This window comes from Amia ocellicauda, chromosome 3 (assembly GCF_036373705.1).
Source record: "Amia ocellicauda isolate fAmiCal2 chromosome 3, fAmiCal2.hap1, whole genome shotgun sequence".
NCBI lineage: Eukaryota > Metazoa > Chordata > Actinopteri > Amiiformes > Amiidae > Amia > Amia ocellicauda.
The window spans coordinates 38925951-38939607 of NC_089852.1; the positions used below are offsets into that span (position 1 = coordinate 38925951).

The 13657-nt window shown below is 38.3% G+C and overlaps 2 protein-coding genes across 4 annotated transcripts; one reads left to right on the top strand and one right to left on the bottom strand.

The window, feature by feature from the left end:
* Positions 1-977: 977 nt before the first annotated feature.
* ccdc90b (coiled-coil domain containing 90B) lies at positions 978-4978 on the top strand. Of its 3 annotated transcripts, XM_066699379.1 has the most exons (9): positions 979-1282; positions 1805-1924; positions 2107-2210; positions 2755-2856; positions 3124-3165; positions 3334-3405; positions 3749-3802; positions 4075-4189; positions 4422-4978. In XM_066699379.1, exons 1-9 carry the CDS (start codon positions 1168-1170, stop codon positions 4475-4477), a joined length of 780 nt encoding a protein of 259 aa, XP_066555476.1. In that variant the 5' UTR covers positions 979-1167; the 3' UTR covers positions 4478-4978. The 3 variants fall into 3 exon arrangements, with proteins under 3 accessions (XP_066555477.1, XP_066555476.1, XP_066555478.1); XM_066699380.1 differs by lacking the exon at positions 3749-3802 and having other exon boundaries at positions 978-1282; XM_066699381.1 differs by lacking the exons at positions 3334-3405; positions 3749-3802.
* LOC136746710 (ankyrin repeat domain-containing protein 42-like) lies at positions 4977-10803 on the bottom strand. Its single transcript, XM_066699375.1, has 12 exons — positions 10672-10803; positions 10129-10289; positions 9715-9822; positions 9497-9616; positions 8787-8922; positions 8328-8528; positions 8051-8176; positions 7126-7231; positions 6672-6844; positions 6397-6523; positions 5414-5546; positions 4977-5095 (listed from the first exon to the last, which is right to left on the bottom strand). Exons 1-12 carry the CDS (start codon positions 10694-10696, stop codon positions 4994-4996), a joined length of 1518 nt encoding a protein of 505 aa, XP_066555472.1. The 5' UTR covers positions 10697-10803; the 3' UTR covers positions 4977-4993.
* Between the last annotated feature and the right edge of the window lie 2854 nt (positions 10804-13657).

A 13657-nucleotide genomic window follows, 5' to 3' on the forward strand; every position in this document is an offset into this window, starting at 1 on the left:
CCTCCTTTGTTTCAAACTTAATACATTAATATATACGGCCGCAGTCCAGGTTTACACGTCATGTGCGGCCATGGAGGGACACATCCCCAGCACAAGCAGCTTCTTCAATTAGAAATAAAGTGAACATACACAAAACAGACTCTGTTCTTCGACTATAAGCTTCATCAAAACTAGTATTTCTGTTATGTAATTAACCTTAGGCCTAGAATGTGTAGACGTCTCGGCGTGCACGATAGTGCAGCACACCGGTGTGGAACCAGGCGTGGAGCAGTGTGGGACTTGTAGTCCTGGAATCAACATGTTACGTTGACTTTAGTTTAAATATTTAATGGAAAGACTACACAGTGTAATACATCACGTTGAATGTCCGTATCATTAATAAGTTACCCACTAGAGGGTGGCGAGGCCACTAAAACGGCGTCTCAATGCACATTTACTGTAGCGATGTCTGACACATCAGCATGTGATTCAGTTAGGTGGTGCCTTTTCAGGGTCGACTCCCATTGCATCCCCAAACGATATACATTGCAGTTTAGATACCGACGCTGACGTACCGCAGGATATGCACACCTATACAAATATAATTCATATACATGTGTATAGATAAAAACGTTTAAAAGCCATCACGACCATTTACAAAATGCACAATGTTTTACCATACTGCATGACTGCTGTAATTAGAATAGGTTTAGTGCATTTGATCAGTTATGGGTGTGTCAACTTCATTGTATTCATAACATTATAAAGTTCTACAGTCAAATCTCTATTAATAATGTGTCCCCGACATGACACACTCAGTATGTATGCATTTGATTTTCATCCTCACACTACGCGGAACTGCTTGATCGCACGCTTTGCTATTTGATACGGATACCAGTGACGCACCGCGGTGATTCCAAAATGCCCGGATTATCACTCAAAGCCTCGCTCGCGTAGGAGTAGCGCGCATTTCCGCAGATCTGCGCGGCTCCGCCAATGGGCTGCGTGCGATTCTGCAGAACTGCGGAAATCTGCGCTACAAGAAACGACCTGAGCAGTAGGGCATAAAACATATGTAAAAGATACAGTGGTAACAGTGGAACTTTATAAACCACAACAATACTATTTATAATTGCAACGTATCTGTTTAATTTTAAATATAAAGAGAGGTAGTCGCTACTCAAAACCATGCATTGCAGATACTGTAAGACTTTAGTTAATTCTGTTTGTAAAAACCGATTCCAATTACAACATCCAATCCAAGCCGCATATTATTACCAGCGCCGTGTGCAGAATGGGAAAGGTATGTTATGCATATAAAACCATTATCGTCAATTCTGAGCTTAACATAAAAAACGTGTTTATCACCATTGCTACAGCACACAAGTGAGTTGCTGTGTTTTATTTCAATACCCTTTTCTTTCTTTCTTTCTTTAAAAATGAGCAGGCACAGAACTTACAACTTATTTGTTACAAAATTTAAAGTGACTTTATAACCACCCGACCAAAACGCCTTGATATATTTGAATATAGAAACGAGAAACGTACTTTGAAAACAGAAACAACATGAAGGTATGTCGGGCTCCTGGTGTTATCACATGACCCTCATATCATATAATTAGTATCTCCATACAGAGCCATGTGAAGTTCATCAGACATTAGTATTCAGTATTAGTATTCAGCTATGCATTGATTCGATGTAATTATGTAATAACAACTTCATCCACTTTCTCTCCTTGGTAAAGAAAGCACATAGATTCGGTTTGATTTTTTAAAAGTGTTTAATGATGTATTTTGCCATGTGAATTGCCATTGTGTGTTGTAGAGCTGCACACTGCAACAGCTCTCAGATCATATGACATGAGACGAGTGGAACTGACACCCCTTGAGCAAAGGAAATTAACATTTGATACCCATGCACTTGTGAGAGATCTGCAGGCCAACGGTAACATTTTAAATACTTTAATTCTCAAATTGTATATTGCATTGTATCTGTGGGCTCAGATGTTTAGTTTAAATATGCTGTATTATTATTGTATGGTGGTGGTGTTGATTTATCTTCACTGAGTCTACATGTGATGCATCTATAAATGTGTTATTATCTTGTAAATGTTGTTCTTGTTTAAGGTTTTGCAAAAGAACAAGCAGAACTAATTGTCACAGCACTCGTGACACTGACCACTGCCAATATGGATATAGTGTACAGAGACATGGTGACTGGAGCACATCAGGTACTAAACAGCATAACTTGGCTGCAACTACGAGCATTGTGTGCTTTCCAGTATTCTGACACAAAACATCTGGAAAGCTAATTTCCCACTCCACCCAGAATCTTTCTTCCCCCAATAATAGAACATCCTTTTTCATTTACATTTCCAAAATGAGTGGACCAGGCCATATAGACAGTTATAGTTATAGTTTATCAACAAGAGTAATATTTGACATTGTTCAGCAGAAATTAAAATTAAAATTGTATATAATTTCCAAAACAATGGCATGAACAAGAAATTGAGTTGTAAAAGAGTGAGGATATACTTGAATAACTGGAATATTTATGTAGGAGAAGGAGATTAATAATTCTGTGATTTCCATTATGAACTTTTTTGGTTTAGGACCTGCAAGTGTTGCTTGTAAGTTACAGTTACTGAGCGATTGGTAGATGCTTTTAAAAACAATCAAGCAGCTGATTAAAGAAAATGCTGGATTCGGTAATGAAAACCACGACTGTATAAGGTTGTTTGGTTTCTTCACGGGTGCTCTCCCCACTCTCTATAGGAAATAGCTCTTCAGCAAATAATGTCTCACCTGGATTCAATAAGGAAGGACATGGTGATTTTGGAGAAAAGCGAGTTTTCAAACCTGCGGGCTGAGAATGAGGTACTCTGGAAAAAAATAAGTAAAATTGACTTTTTCTGTTGGCTTTAAAACAACAGAAATATTTCCCTACCCTTTGTTAAGATTAATTGTTTTTAACTCAATTTGGCTGTGGTTAAAAAAGCCATTCAACTAGCACCACCATCTTAGAGAGAAGTGCTAACACTAATATTTGAGTGTATATGTTTTTGGACGCTAATTCTTCTTTTTATTTGTATTTATTACAATTAACTGATTTTAAGATTCAGTAAATCACCCCCTGTTTTACAGAAAATGAAAACTGAGCTGCAACAGGTTAAACAACAACTAATCGTAAGTGGATATATACATTCAAATTCCCAAGAATGTTTGTTGCCTTCTTAAATATTGATTCTTATTGAGAATGGAGTCATAAATCACAAGTGTAGAAATGTACAAAGAACATACTTTTTCATATGTTTTGGGATATATATACTTCTATTCATGCATTTCTCTTTTAAGGAAGAAAGTCGTAAAGTCAGAGCCGAAGCCAAACTGGATATTAATTTGGAAAGGAGCAGAGTGAATGACATGGTAATGTTTGTATATACATATACAAATTATAACCCTGTCCTAGAATGTTTTATGCAGTCACTCGTATATTCTAATACAAAAGTCTTGAACAGTGTAAGATATTGTCACACGTTTCTGTGCCGAAGCTTCGTTCAGTAAAGTGGGTCAAAGGGATATCTCCTGTGTTATCTGCTCAGGTCATGTTACACAAACTAAAAACGGACAGAGGCTGTCAAGGCTATGTAATGCAATAGTGCATCTGAACAAAGACGTATGATAATATGTTGTTTTTGAGTAGGCACCAGTAAGTATGGATATTTTGCCATGCTTTCAGACTTACATTCCCCCCCCCCTGCATTCTCAGTTTACAGAACAGGAGAAGAAGCTTTTGGAAGTCAGTACAGAATTTCACAAAAAGGTCTGACTTTTAATCTTTGCCATTCACTCTGTGTATCTCAATATTGACCCAAATGTTAGTTGGCATTATTGTTTTTAAATGTAAAAATATGATCTCCTTGCATCACAGTTCACATATTTGCATTGTTTTATATATTACTAGAGTTATAGTTTTCATGTTTTTATATTGTGTAAAGCCTGTAATACCAAGAAAATACTTACTCTTATATTCCAATAACGGAATTATTAAACAACATACTAACAAGATCTATTTTATTTTTCAAAATGATGTAGAATACCGATGTAGAGCGGAGCACATTGGAAGCAACAAAAAAAATTGACACAGAAGTGGCTTCGCTTAAAACTCTCCTAGAATCTCTCAAGCTTGACACCATACGGTACCTTGCAGGTAAGATAAGAATATAATTCAGTATCTAATAATCTAATATAAACCATATATACCCATAATTTCTCTGTTTTACAATTGTGTGGCTCTATTTTTTTATGCATACATAAATGCTATCTGGATGAGGACATCTGGGAAAGTAATTTTTATTTTTATTTATGTTTTACAAAGTTTAAATTGATAATTTTAAATTCAATTTTAATGTTTTTTTATTCTTTCTGCTGTTATTTTGTAGCATCTGTTTTCTCCTGCCTGGCGATAGCATTGGGATTTTACCGTCTCTGGAAGTAACGATTCTGGCAAGAAATTAAAGCATTATATAGCTCAGTTGGTTTCAAAAGTATGGACGATCTATGATTCAGAAAGTGCATCTGTCTACGGAGTTTTGCTTAAGGAAGCATTTACTGCAGCTCATGTATTGTGTTTATTGAGCATTTGCAGATATAACAAGTTTTTGACAGTGCTGTGAGAAGCAATGTTAATGTTAAAATAAATATTTACACTTATTTCAGAAACAAAAAGGACACTTATGATGACCATTATTTAGACAGAATGGCTCTGTGAGCATTTTCTACACACCACTGCAATGCACATTGATTCAAGTCAATTTTAACATGGGATACCGAGATAAGACTGTTATAGTATTCTCTGTTGGAAATGTTGCTGTAATGTTGTGATTGAACATTGATCCAAGATTGTGTATTTTCTTTTTTTAAACATGAAAAACCTGTGTATTAATGTTGATTTAATACAATTCCATATTGCTGCCAATAAAGATGATATAAAATGATACATTTGGCCAAGTGTTTACTTCTCTGAGATTCTTCTCACAAACACACCCCCAACATCATTCTTTCTAGTTTTCTTTGATTTCTTTTTCTCCTTGATCTGTTCTTGAGGTTTTGCTTCCTGTCATGAAGAGAATAATTGGCTTTATTGATGATATTTAAAATTTATATTTAATCAATATACATGTTAAGTTTTCTAATTTTGTTTAGTTAATCAAGTATGATTTGAAAATACATTCAGGAATGAAATACACTCAAATATAAGACCCAAGTACAATGTGTCTTGTAAGTGCCAGGTTTAATCCAATGAATAATGAGCCTGCATTTGTTAGTTATCACAGCTATGTATGTGCTTAAGAGCTTTCCCTAGATTTCAGAGAATCACAATATGGAAGCAGCTCTGTACCATCCACAGGGAATTGAACACAATTAAACTCACGGCTGCTGCTTGTAGATTCTGCAGGCACTTATTGAGGTGCCCAATCTCTGCCCTGTAGTCATCCAGCTGGCATTCCAGCTTCTCTCTGCGCACTCTCTCATACTCGAGCTGGGCCTGAAGCTCTTTGATGGTTCTGGAAACGGCAAAAAAAAATAAACGCACCCGTGTTGAAGATTCATCTACGATTAGAATTATGTCAGTTAATTGGCAATATAATTATCTGCACATTTCTGCCAGGTTGGTTTACAAAAATACTGCACACATTGGGTTGAAAGGACCCCACTTCAAAAGCAAAATTTGGTTATTTATTTAAGCTTTTTCAGCAGAGTTATTCCAAATGACACAAGGAGTGGAACATGTTTTGCATTCAAGAGGAAGCAGTAAGTTATAGCAGGCTGTTTTTCTCTTTTAGCTGAATGAAAAAGAAACACAAGAGCAACAGTTTTCACAGCAGCCGAAAGGATAATGAATGTGCAGTGTGTACAAAGGCAGAAAGAAACAGCACAAGTATTCATTCGAAACTGCCCAGCATACTAAAGAGCCAACTAATTAACACCGGCAACATTAAAGGGTGAAAGCAAAACAGAAAATATCTAAAGTCTGCAAACAAAGCAGTACCTTCCTAGGATCCTTTTTTATACTTCATACTAATATGGTGGTGATAAAAACAATTGATCAATTGAAAGTTGGAAACATTTATTAATATATTTGAATAATATAAAGTGCATATTCTGTTTTATATTATTTAGACAAACTACTCAACTGCCAATTGTATAGGGTTACACAAATTATAAGATTATAAAAACAAAATCCACAGACATATTACATTTTATGTGATTTTTGGAGATGTATCAATGTGTTTCTTAAGAGTACAGTAACCACATCAATAGTCTGTTTTTCATTAATACAAAGTTTTACCCCTGTGGCTTTCCTTTCATAATTTTTCATCAATTCAAGTCACAGACCAGGTCCTACATTTTTACCTTGCGGCTTCTCTTTGTTCTTTCCTTTCCTTTCGGTCTTCCTCGAGGATCCCTCCCAGCTGCCTGTAGTTACTTTTTGCAATCTCTAGCAGACGTTCAATTTCCTCAATCTTTTTGTACGCTCGCACTGAAAAAATGCACCAAAGAGCAACACACAATGAGAGCCTCTCCTGAGAAGGCCATGATTGATCAACAATTCTGAAATGTTTAGCTTGTTAAAAATCTCAAAGTAACGAGATTAGAAATGTTAAATTCTAATCAGATCCTGGACTTACTTCTACCCTCCTTTTTCTGAGTGACACTTAGATTGACATCTTCAAAGCTGTCTGTGCTTCCTTCCACACCATGTCTTTCGAAAAAAGATGGCTCTGTGCAATCCAGTTCCTCGTCAGAGTCTTCCTCCGGACCCCCTCCTCCGAGAAGCTTCACTGCAGCCAGCTGAGCAAACCTGTCAGACCGTGCAAGAACAACATGAGGTTTTGTTTAAACAAGATGTATAGTGATACCTTCTCTCAACATTTTTTTGAAAGCTGACAGTTGCTAGGAATCTACAATATATACAGGATACAGAAACATACACTGTGTGCCAATTCAACTGTTTCCAGTGAATGTCTACTACAACAGTTTGAGGTTAGCTACCAAAGCTAAAGGTTCCTCCCATGCAGTTAAATGTACATCATTGGGATTTTTAAATCACACATTACAGAGAGTAGAAGAAGACGAAAACACCTCTTTGCAATATCCTTTGGTGTCTCCCCAGCATCGTTTGTGATGTTTTGATCAGCACCCATGTCCAGAAGCCACTGTAAGCAGTTCAGATGGCCCTGTCCAGCCGCTGAAGAATAAGAGGGAAAAACACAGGTGAAAACAATATCATCAGTGTAATTAATGTACACAGTGCAACCCCACTTCCCTTTTTCATGGACTGTAGTATTGTAGTATTGCAGCTGTTTCACTACCACTAATACACATTCAGACATATTAATTATGCGGTTTAATCAGTTATGCTTTATATTCTATATTTTCATCTAAAGGACCATTGTTCCATACAGGGGCTCCCACGTGTGCCAGTAATTATGAACTGTCTGAGTATGTCCTGTGCAATAGAAAAGGTTTCTCAATAACACAATCTTTCCATACAATACAGCATGCTCCACTGCATACTAATTAAAAAAGTGAGACCAATTACAATGCTGCCAGCATACTGCTCTGGTTATTACAATAGCAGTCAAAAGTGTTACAGAAGACACAGAAGCAAACTAAATCACAGCAAGGCACTTTCTTCTCTTTTATAAACACTGCATCAGTTATTTTTCCTTGTTTACTGATCACTTCGATTTTTACCTATGTAAGATGTAAAAGCTGCTAAGAAGTGACTTTTTCCATTTTGCTCTACAAGAGTTAGAACAGCATACAGGGAAAGACATCTGCTTAACAGATGTGCTCTGGCTCACAGCGTGTTAAAAACTGGGTGGGACACAATTGAGAAAAGTTTATTTCCTTTGACTCAGCTGGGAAGAAACTGAAACTGTTGAATTTGTAACCATGTCCTCATGGTATTGGTGATTAAGATTCCAGGTTTCCAGTTTTGACTTTGAGACAACTAAGAAGCAGATCAATCTGTTCTTCTGGGTTCGCAGTAACTCTTTCAGACCTTTATGGATAGGAGTGGCACCCTTGTCATCTCGCTCATTGATGTTTATGATGCCACATTCAACCAGTTTCCGCAGCATGTCCAGGTCCCCTTTGAGTGCAGCCACATGTGCTGGGAATGCCAGGTCTAAAGGGTAATGAGAAAAACATCAGAGGCACTCCAAATTAACATTTTAAAGGGTGATTAAATTAGTTGGCCTGATCAACACAAACTGAATGCATCTGAAAGAATGCACATGGTTTTGTTTATTGAGCACCGATCTAGAAATACCACATACTTTCTTGCTCATCACGGAAGTCACTCTGGTTTTCCACAGCTTCGATGTATTGTACAATCGGCTGCTTGTAAAACCTCTGGGCCAGATCTCTGGGCAATTCTCCCTGGTCGTTCCTGGCTCCCAGTGTGTGGGCTACACTCACTCCCTGAGAAACCAGGAATTTAAAACAATGCAGATGTCCTTCGGCTGCTGCTAAATGAGCTTAAAAAATAAAGGTAATAAAAATGCATGTTAATGTTTTCTAGATAAAACAAAGAATATATATTTTGTATTTATTTTACCTGAGGCTTTCCTGACAACACAAACAGTTTTGGCATTGGCATTTATGTATTTTTTTTATCAACATTTCCCCTTGGTTATAAAGCCATAATGAGCCATAGGAAGTTCATATGGTGGCACTTAACCTATGCACTAGACATGTAGCAGGTGGTGTACATTGTTTAAAATCTTTATCAATACCTGGCGTATTCCCATTTTTATCAACATCATCCACATTGGCTCCCCACTTAAGAAGAAACTGTAAACAGCCAAGTCTCCCATGGAAGGCAGCATAGTGTGCCGGCCTCCAGTCATTCTTATCAGCACTGTTGGAGTCCTACAACATGAACAAGCACTTTATTATATACCATTATGTATAAATATACAGTTGTAGTTGTAAGTATTTACACACTTAATTTTAAACTTTGCACTGACACTGCATAGAAATCAATCGAGTTGCAGTTCAAAGTTTACAAGCCATCTGTCTTGACTCAAGTTCAATCAATTGCAATCTTTACAGCTTTCTCTAGGCAGACTCAGTGTTCAGTGAACTCTGAAAATATACAGTTGAATTAACAATATATATTAAACTAATCAGTAACACTATTTCAAATTTTAATTTTGATTACATCTATGTCTAAACCTTACCTAGATACTAGTTTATGTCTATTTTACTAATGTAAATCCCTAGCATGTTTTTCTAGCCACAACTGCAACAAGCCTAGATGACCAGCTGAATTTGAAAGGAAGAATGCACAAAGAACACATTGCCTTTTCAAGGGCACCATCATATCTTATTAAAAATGTTTGCTTGCACAGCTAAAGTGTCAGGAGGAACATGCTGACGATGCTGAAGTAGGTTCTCTAAAACATTTAATCATTGAATGATCAGGTGAAGAGAACAGACTGACCACTCCAATGCGCAGGACTGTCTGCAGTGTGTACGAGTGTCCATGAGCGGCTGCCAGGTGTGCTGGAGTGCAACCCCTGTTGTCTTGGGCGGTCAGGTTGGCACCATTCATAACCAGAGCCTAAATGTGAGGAGACACCAGAAGCACAGACACTTTTTTTTGTGTTTCTTTCTCCCTGGTGCAGCTATGATGCAATTACACTGACACAAATACTTTACCTGCATACACGAATCCTGGCCCCTTATAGCAGCTAAATGGGCAGGTGTCCAGCCTTGGGGAGTTGTGTATGTAGTATCAGCGCCATGCCACAGGAGCCAGTGCAGGCACTTTGCAAGGGAACAAAAGGCACAGTGAAAAAAAAACAGTGTCTTCCTAATCAAATTAGTATGCATGAGCTGAAATGGAGACATTACTTAAAAGAGATGCCAGCCCGGAGACCTGAGAAGCAGAGGGCATGACCTGGGGCAATTGTTCCACAAGTCCTGGATTTCACTTGCAGTCTCTATGTAGAATAGCCATGCCTTCAACAGTTACTTAAGAGAGCAGTAATGGGGTACGGGGGGTAAAACCACATTCAAGTCTCCCTGTTCAACATGTTATCCTAAAATCTCTCAGTTTAAAATACACCCAACCTCCAGGCTCCCAGCATGTGCAGCCCAGTGCAGAGGGGTGAATTTGTGCTCTGGGTCAACTTCATTTAAACTGGCTCCTTTCTTCACCATCATGGCCAGCTCTTCCACGTCGGCTGCCCTCACCGCTTCGTGTACGGTGGCCAGGGCTTTCTTCTTGCGGACTGTAAATTGCAGAACGAAACAGGCAGGCTACCATCTATGGAGGGCGAGGTCATTTTCTTACAAGCAAATAAATCAATTCAGATAAAAACAGGGTCGACTACCTATGTCTTGAGCAGTAACACTCACGCAAAAGAGCAACATACCAAAATATAGTGTTACACTTCACAATAATATTAAGATTCCCAAAAGCAAACCAAAATGTTTTATTGTTGTTCATCTCTTAGTGCATTGCCACACTAAATACACAGACCTGCTTTCTGCTCAACGTTTTGAGACATGCTGTGAATGCAAAATATCACCCATAGTAAATGTGCCCAATGAAAACGTTTCAGCTCTTAAAAGATCGTATTTTTGGTATTATTCTTTTTTAACACAGCTTACCTAATGGCATCGATGCGGTGGGCATGTCGGACGCGCCAATATTGCATGAATTGAGTGAAGGACACAGAGCGCATGTGTTACACTGTGTCGTTATACAGCCGATCCCTTTGAAATGTATCTCCTGGTCGCTAAGGGAATGGCTGTGGCAACAGCAGCTTCCTGTCTTGCGTGTCTGTGTATCTGAGGGCCTGCGACCTTACGATTTGTTATTCAATCGTGCTGGTCTTTTCAAGAACTATTGAAACTATTTAACCAATATCAATGATTCATGATTAAATATCACACGGACTATAAATCATATAGCAATAATAGCGAATAACAACTCATCGAGAGAGTGTATTATACTAAACACACTTCCAGTCGCACCAGAATGAAAACAGCTGACAAACATTCACACTCTTCATTTGAAACAATGTGAGACGGCGATTCGTCAAACTAATATTGATTAAACTATACTTATTTATCAATTACATATTTTTAGAGTTTGTGTAACACCGACTCAGTCTAAATAATATAACTCACAGTTTACACATCACCCGTGTTAACTCGGTTCAATCAACCAGAGCCTTTAGTTTGCTCTTGGCACCTTCTAAATAGACTCAGATCTATTTGAGGTTGAGGTTTCCAAACTGTTCCAGGAAGTGCCTGCATGGTTTCCCAAAACTGTTCAGGGTGTTCATAAAAAACATTTAATCAAGTATGAAAAAGCAACTGTTTAACACTCGATGCCATCATATATATTGTGAAGCAATAATAATAAGTATTACTTTCATTTTGCTATCTCTGTTGTCCAGATACAATTAATTTCAGTAATAAGTTAAATAGGTTGTAACCCAACATTTGTTCAGCAGCTGAATTAACTATCCATTTTCAATAACTGCTTCATTCAGTACAGAGTCCCAAAGAACCAGACCCTAACCCAGCAGCCACTCTGCACAGCCAACACTCACAATGACAGGGCAATTTAGTGTATCCATTCAACCTAAGCAGCATCTTTTTGTGATAAAACCAAAGCACCTGGTGAAAACCCCACACAGCCATGTGGCAAACATACAGATTCCACACAGCTGGAATCAAGTTGGGGTCCCAGGAGCTGTGAGTGCACCAGGGCAGTGCACAGTCATTTTGGGGAGCAGGAGTGCGGTCCTGGAGGCCAGGGGACCAAGAGGGCACTTGTGTCTGTGGGGAAAAAGGACAGGTGTTCAACCCCCCACCCTGGGGTTTATCTGTGTACGTGCCTGGAGTGCAACACCAAATTAATCAATCTATACTAAACTATAAACACAACATGCAACAATTTCAAAGGTTTTATTGAGTTACAGTTCTTACAAGAAAATCCATCACTTAGTAATAAATTAGGCATAATCTGTGTATTTCAAGTCTCAAGTTTTGAGGGAGCGTTCAATTGGCCTGCTGACTGAAGGAATGTCCACCAGAGCTGCAGTCATGTCAAGACCCTGGTGAGGACCACAAGCTGCAGATGAGATTCCCTTAGATGCTTTCTGACAGCTTGTGTAGAAATTCTTTGGTTGCGCAAACCCACAGATTCATCAGCCGTTCAGATGCCTGGTCTCAGACGCTGGAGGCAGCTTAAGGTAGAAAAAGTAACATTAAATTCCTATGGGCGGCATGCCAATTGTACACTCCCTCAAAACTTGAGACATTTGTGGCATTGTATAGTATAACAAAATGCCCACTATAGAGTGGCTTTTTATTGTCCCAAGCACACGGTGCACTTGCGTAACGATCATGCTGTTTAATCAGCTTCTTGGTATGCCACACCTGGCAGGTGGATGGATAATCTGGGCAAAAGAGAAAGGCTAATTAACAAGGATATAAACAAATTTGTACACAAACTTTTAGAGAAATAAGATTTTTGTGCATATGGAACATTTCTGGGATCTTTCATTTCAGCTGATTGGAAATATGGGACCAACACTTTACATGTTGTGATTATATTTGTGTTCAGTATAGACCCAAAATGTTTCGACCCTCAATAGATAGGCAGACTCAGGGCCAAATTTAATTAGAGAAAAAAAACAATCATAATTTACTTAGCCATACCGGAGCGCTCCAGAGACAGCCAGTCATAAAAACACATCTAATGTTATACTAAATAACCAAAAGTATTGGTACCCTTCCACTTAAAAAAAAAAAACTCACAATTTTCTCTGGTCAATTAAATTCAATTCAATTTCACATTCAATAGAACAGAAACTTTGCTTTTGATTTATGACATATTACTTGGCACGGACAAAAATATTGGGACCCTTAATCTAATATTTTAGTTCTAAACCTAAACCAGTTCTCTCAGGTTTGATGGGTGCCTGCGAGTTACAGCTCTTTCCATAGATGTTTGATGGGATTTAGATCAGGACTCATAGAAGACCACTTTGGAATGGTCCAATGTTTTCTTGTCAACCATTCTTGAGTGCTTTTTGAGGTATGTTTTGCGTCATTTTCCTGCTGAGGGACCCATTACCTGCGACTGAGACACAGCTTTCTGACACTGGGCTGTAAGTTTCACTCAAAAAACCCTTGATAGTCTTTTGATATCATCGTACCCTGCACAGATTAAAGGCACCCAGTGCCAGAGACAGCAAAGCAACCACAAAACATCACTGAGCCTCCTCCGTGTTTCACAATAGGGATGGTGTTCTCTTCATTTTTTTTCCTGTAAACATGGAGTTGTTGTGATTTACCAAAAAGCTCTACTTTTGTTTCGTCTGTCCAAAGGACATTCTCCCAGAAGGACTGTGGCTTGTTCACATGCATTTTGGCAAATTCCAGTAAGGCTTTTTTGTGATTCTTTCTTAGAGAGAGAGGGTCTTCTACCATGGACCCCATTTTCATTCAGACAACGACGGATGGTGCGACTTGAAACTGTTGTACCTTGAGCTTGAACATCAGCTTGGATCTGTTTTGAGGTTTTCCTTGGTTCTTTCTCCACCATTCGAACAATCCTTCTCTTCATTTTTGGGTCAAT

Coding starts and splice junctions, on each gene's coding strand:
- ccdc90b (XM_066699379.1), top strand. CDS start 1,168: ATGCATTGCAGATACTGTAAGACTTTAGTTAATTCTGTTTGTAAAAAC. Junction 2,211..2,754: donor TGGTGACTGGAGCACATCAG/GTACTAAACAGC, acceptor CACTCTCTATAG/GAAATAGCTCTTCAGCAAAT. Junction 3,406..3,748: donor GGAGCAGAGTGAATGACATG/GTAATGTTTGTA, acceptor CTGCATTCTCAG/TTTACAGAACAGGAGAAGAA.
- LOC136746710 (XM_066699375.1), bottom strand. CDS start 10,696: ATGCCCACCGCATCGATGCCATTAG. Junction 6,845..7,125: donor CCAAAGGATATTGCAAAGAG/GTGTTTTCGTCT, acceptor ACGGTCTGACAG/GTTTGCTCAGCTGGCTGCAG. Junction 5,096..5,413: donor AGAATCTACAAGCAGCAGCC/GTGAGTTTAATT, acceptor TCTTCATGACAG/GAAGCAAAACCTCAAGAACA.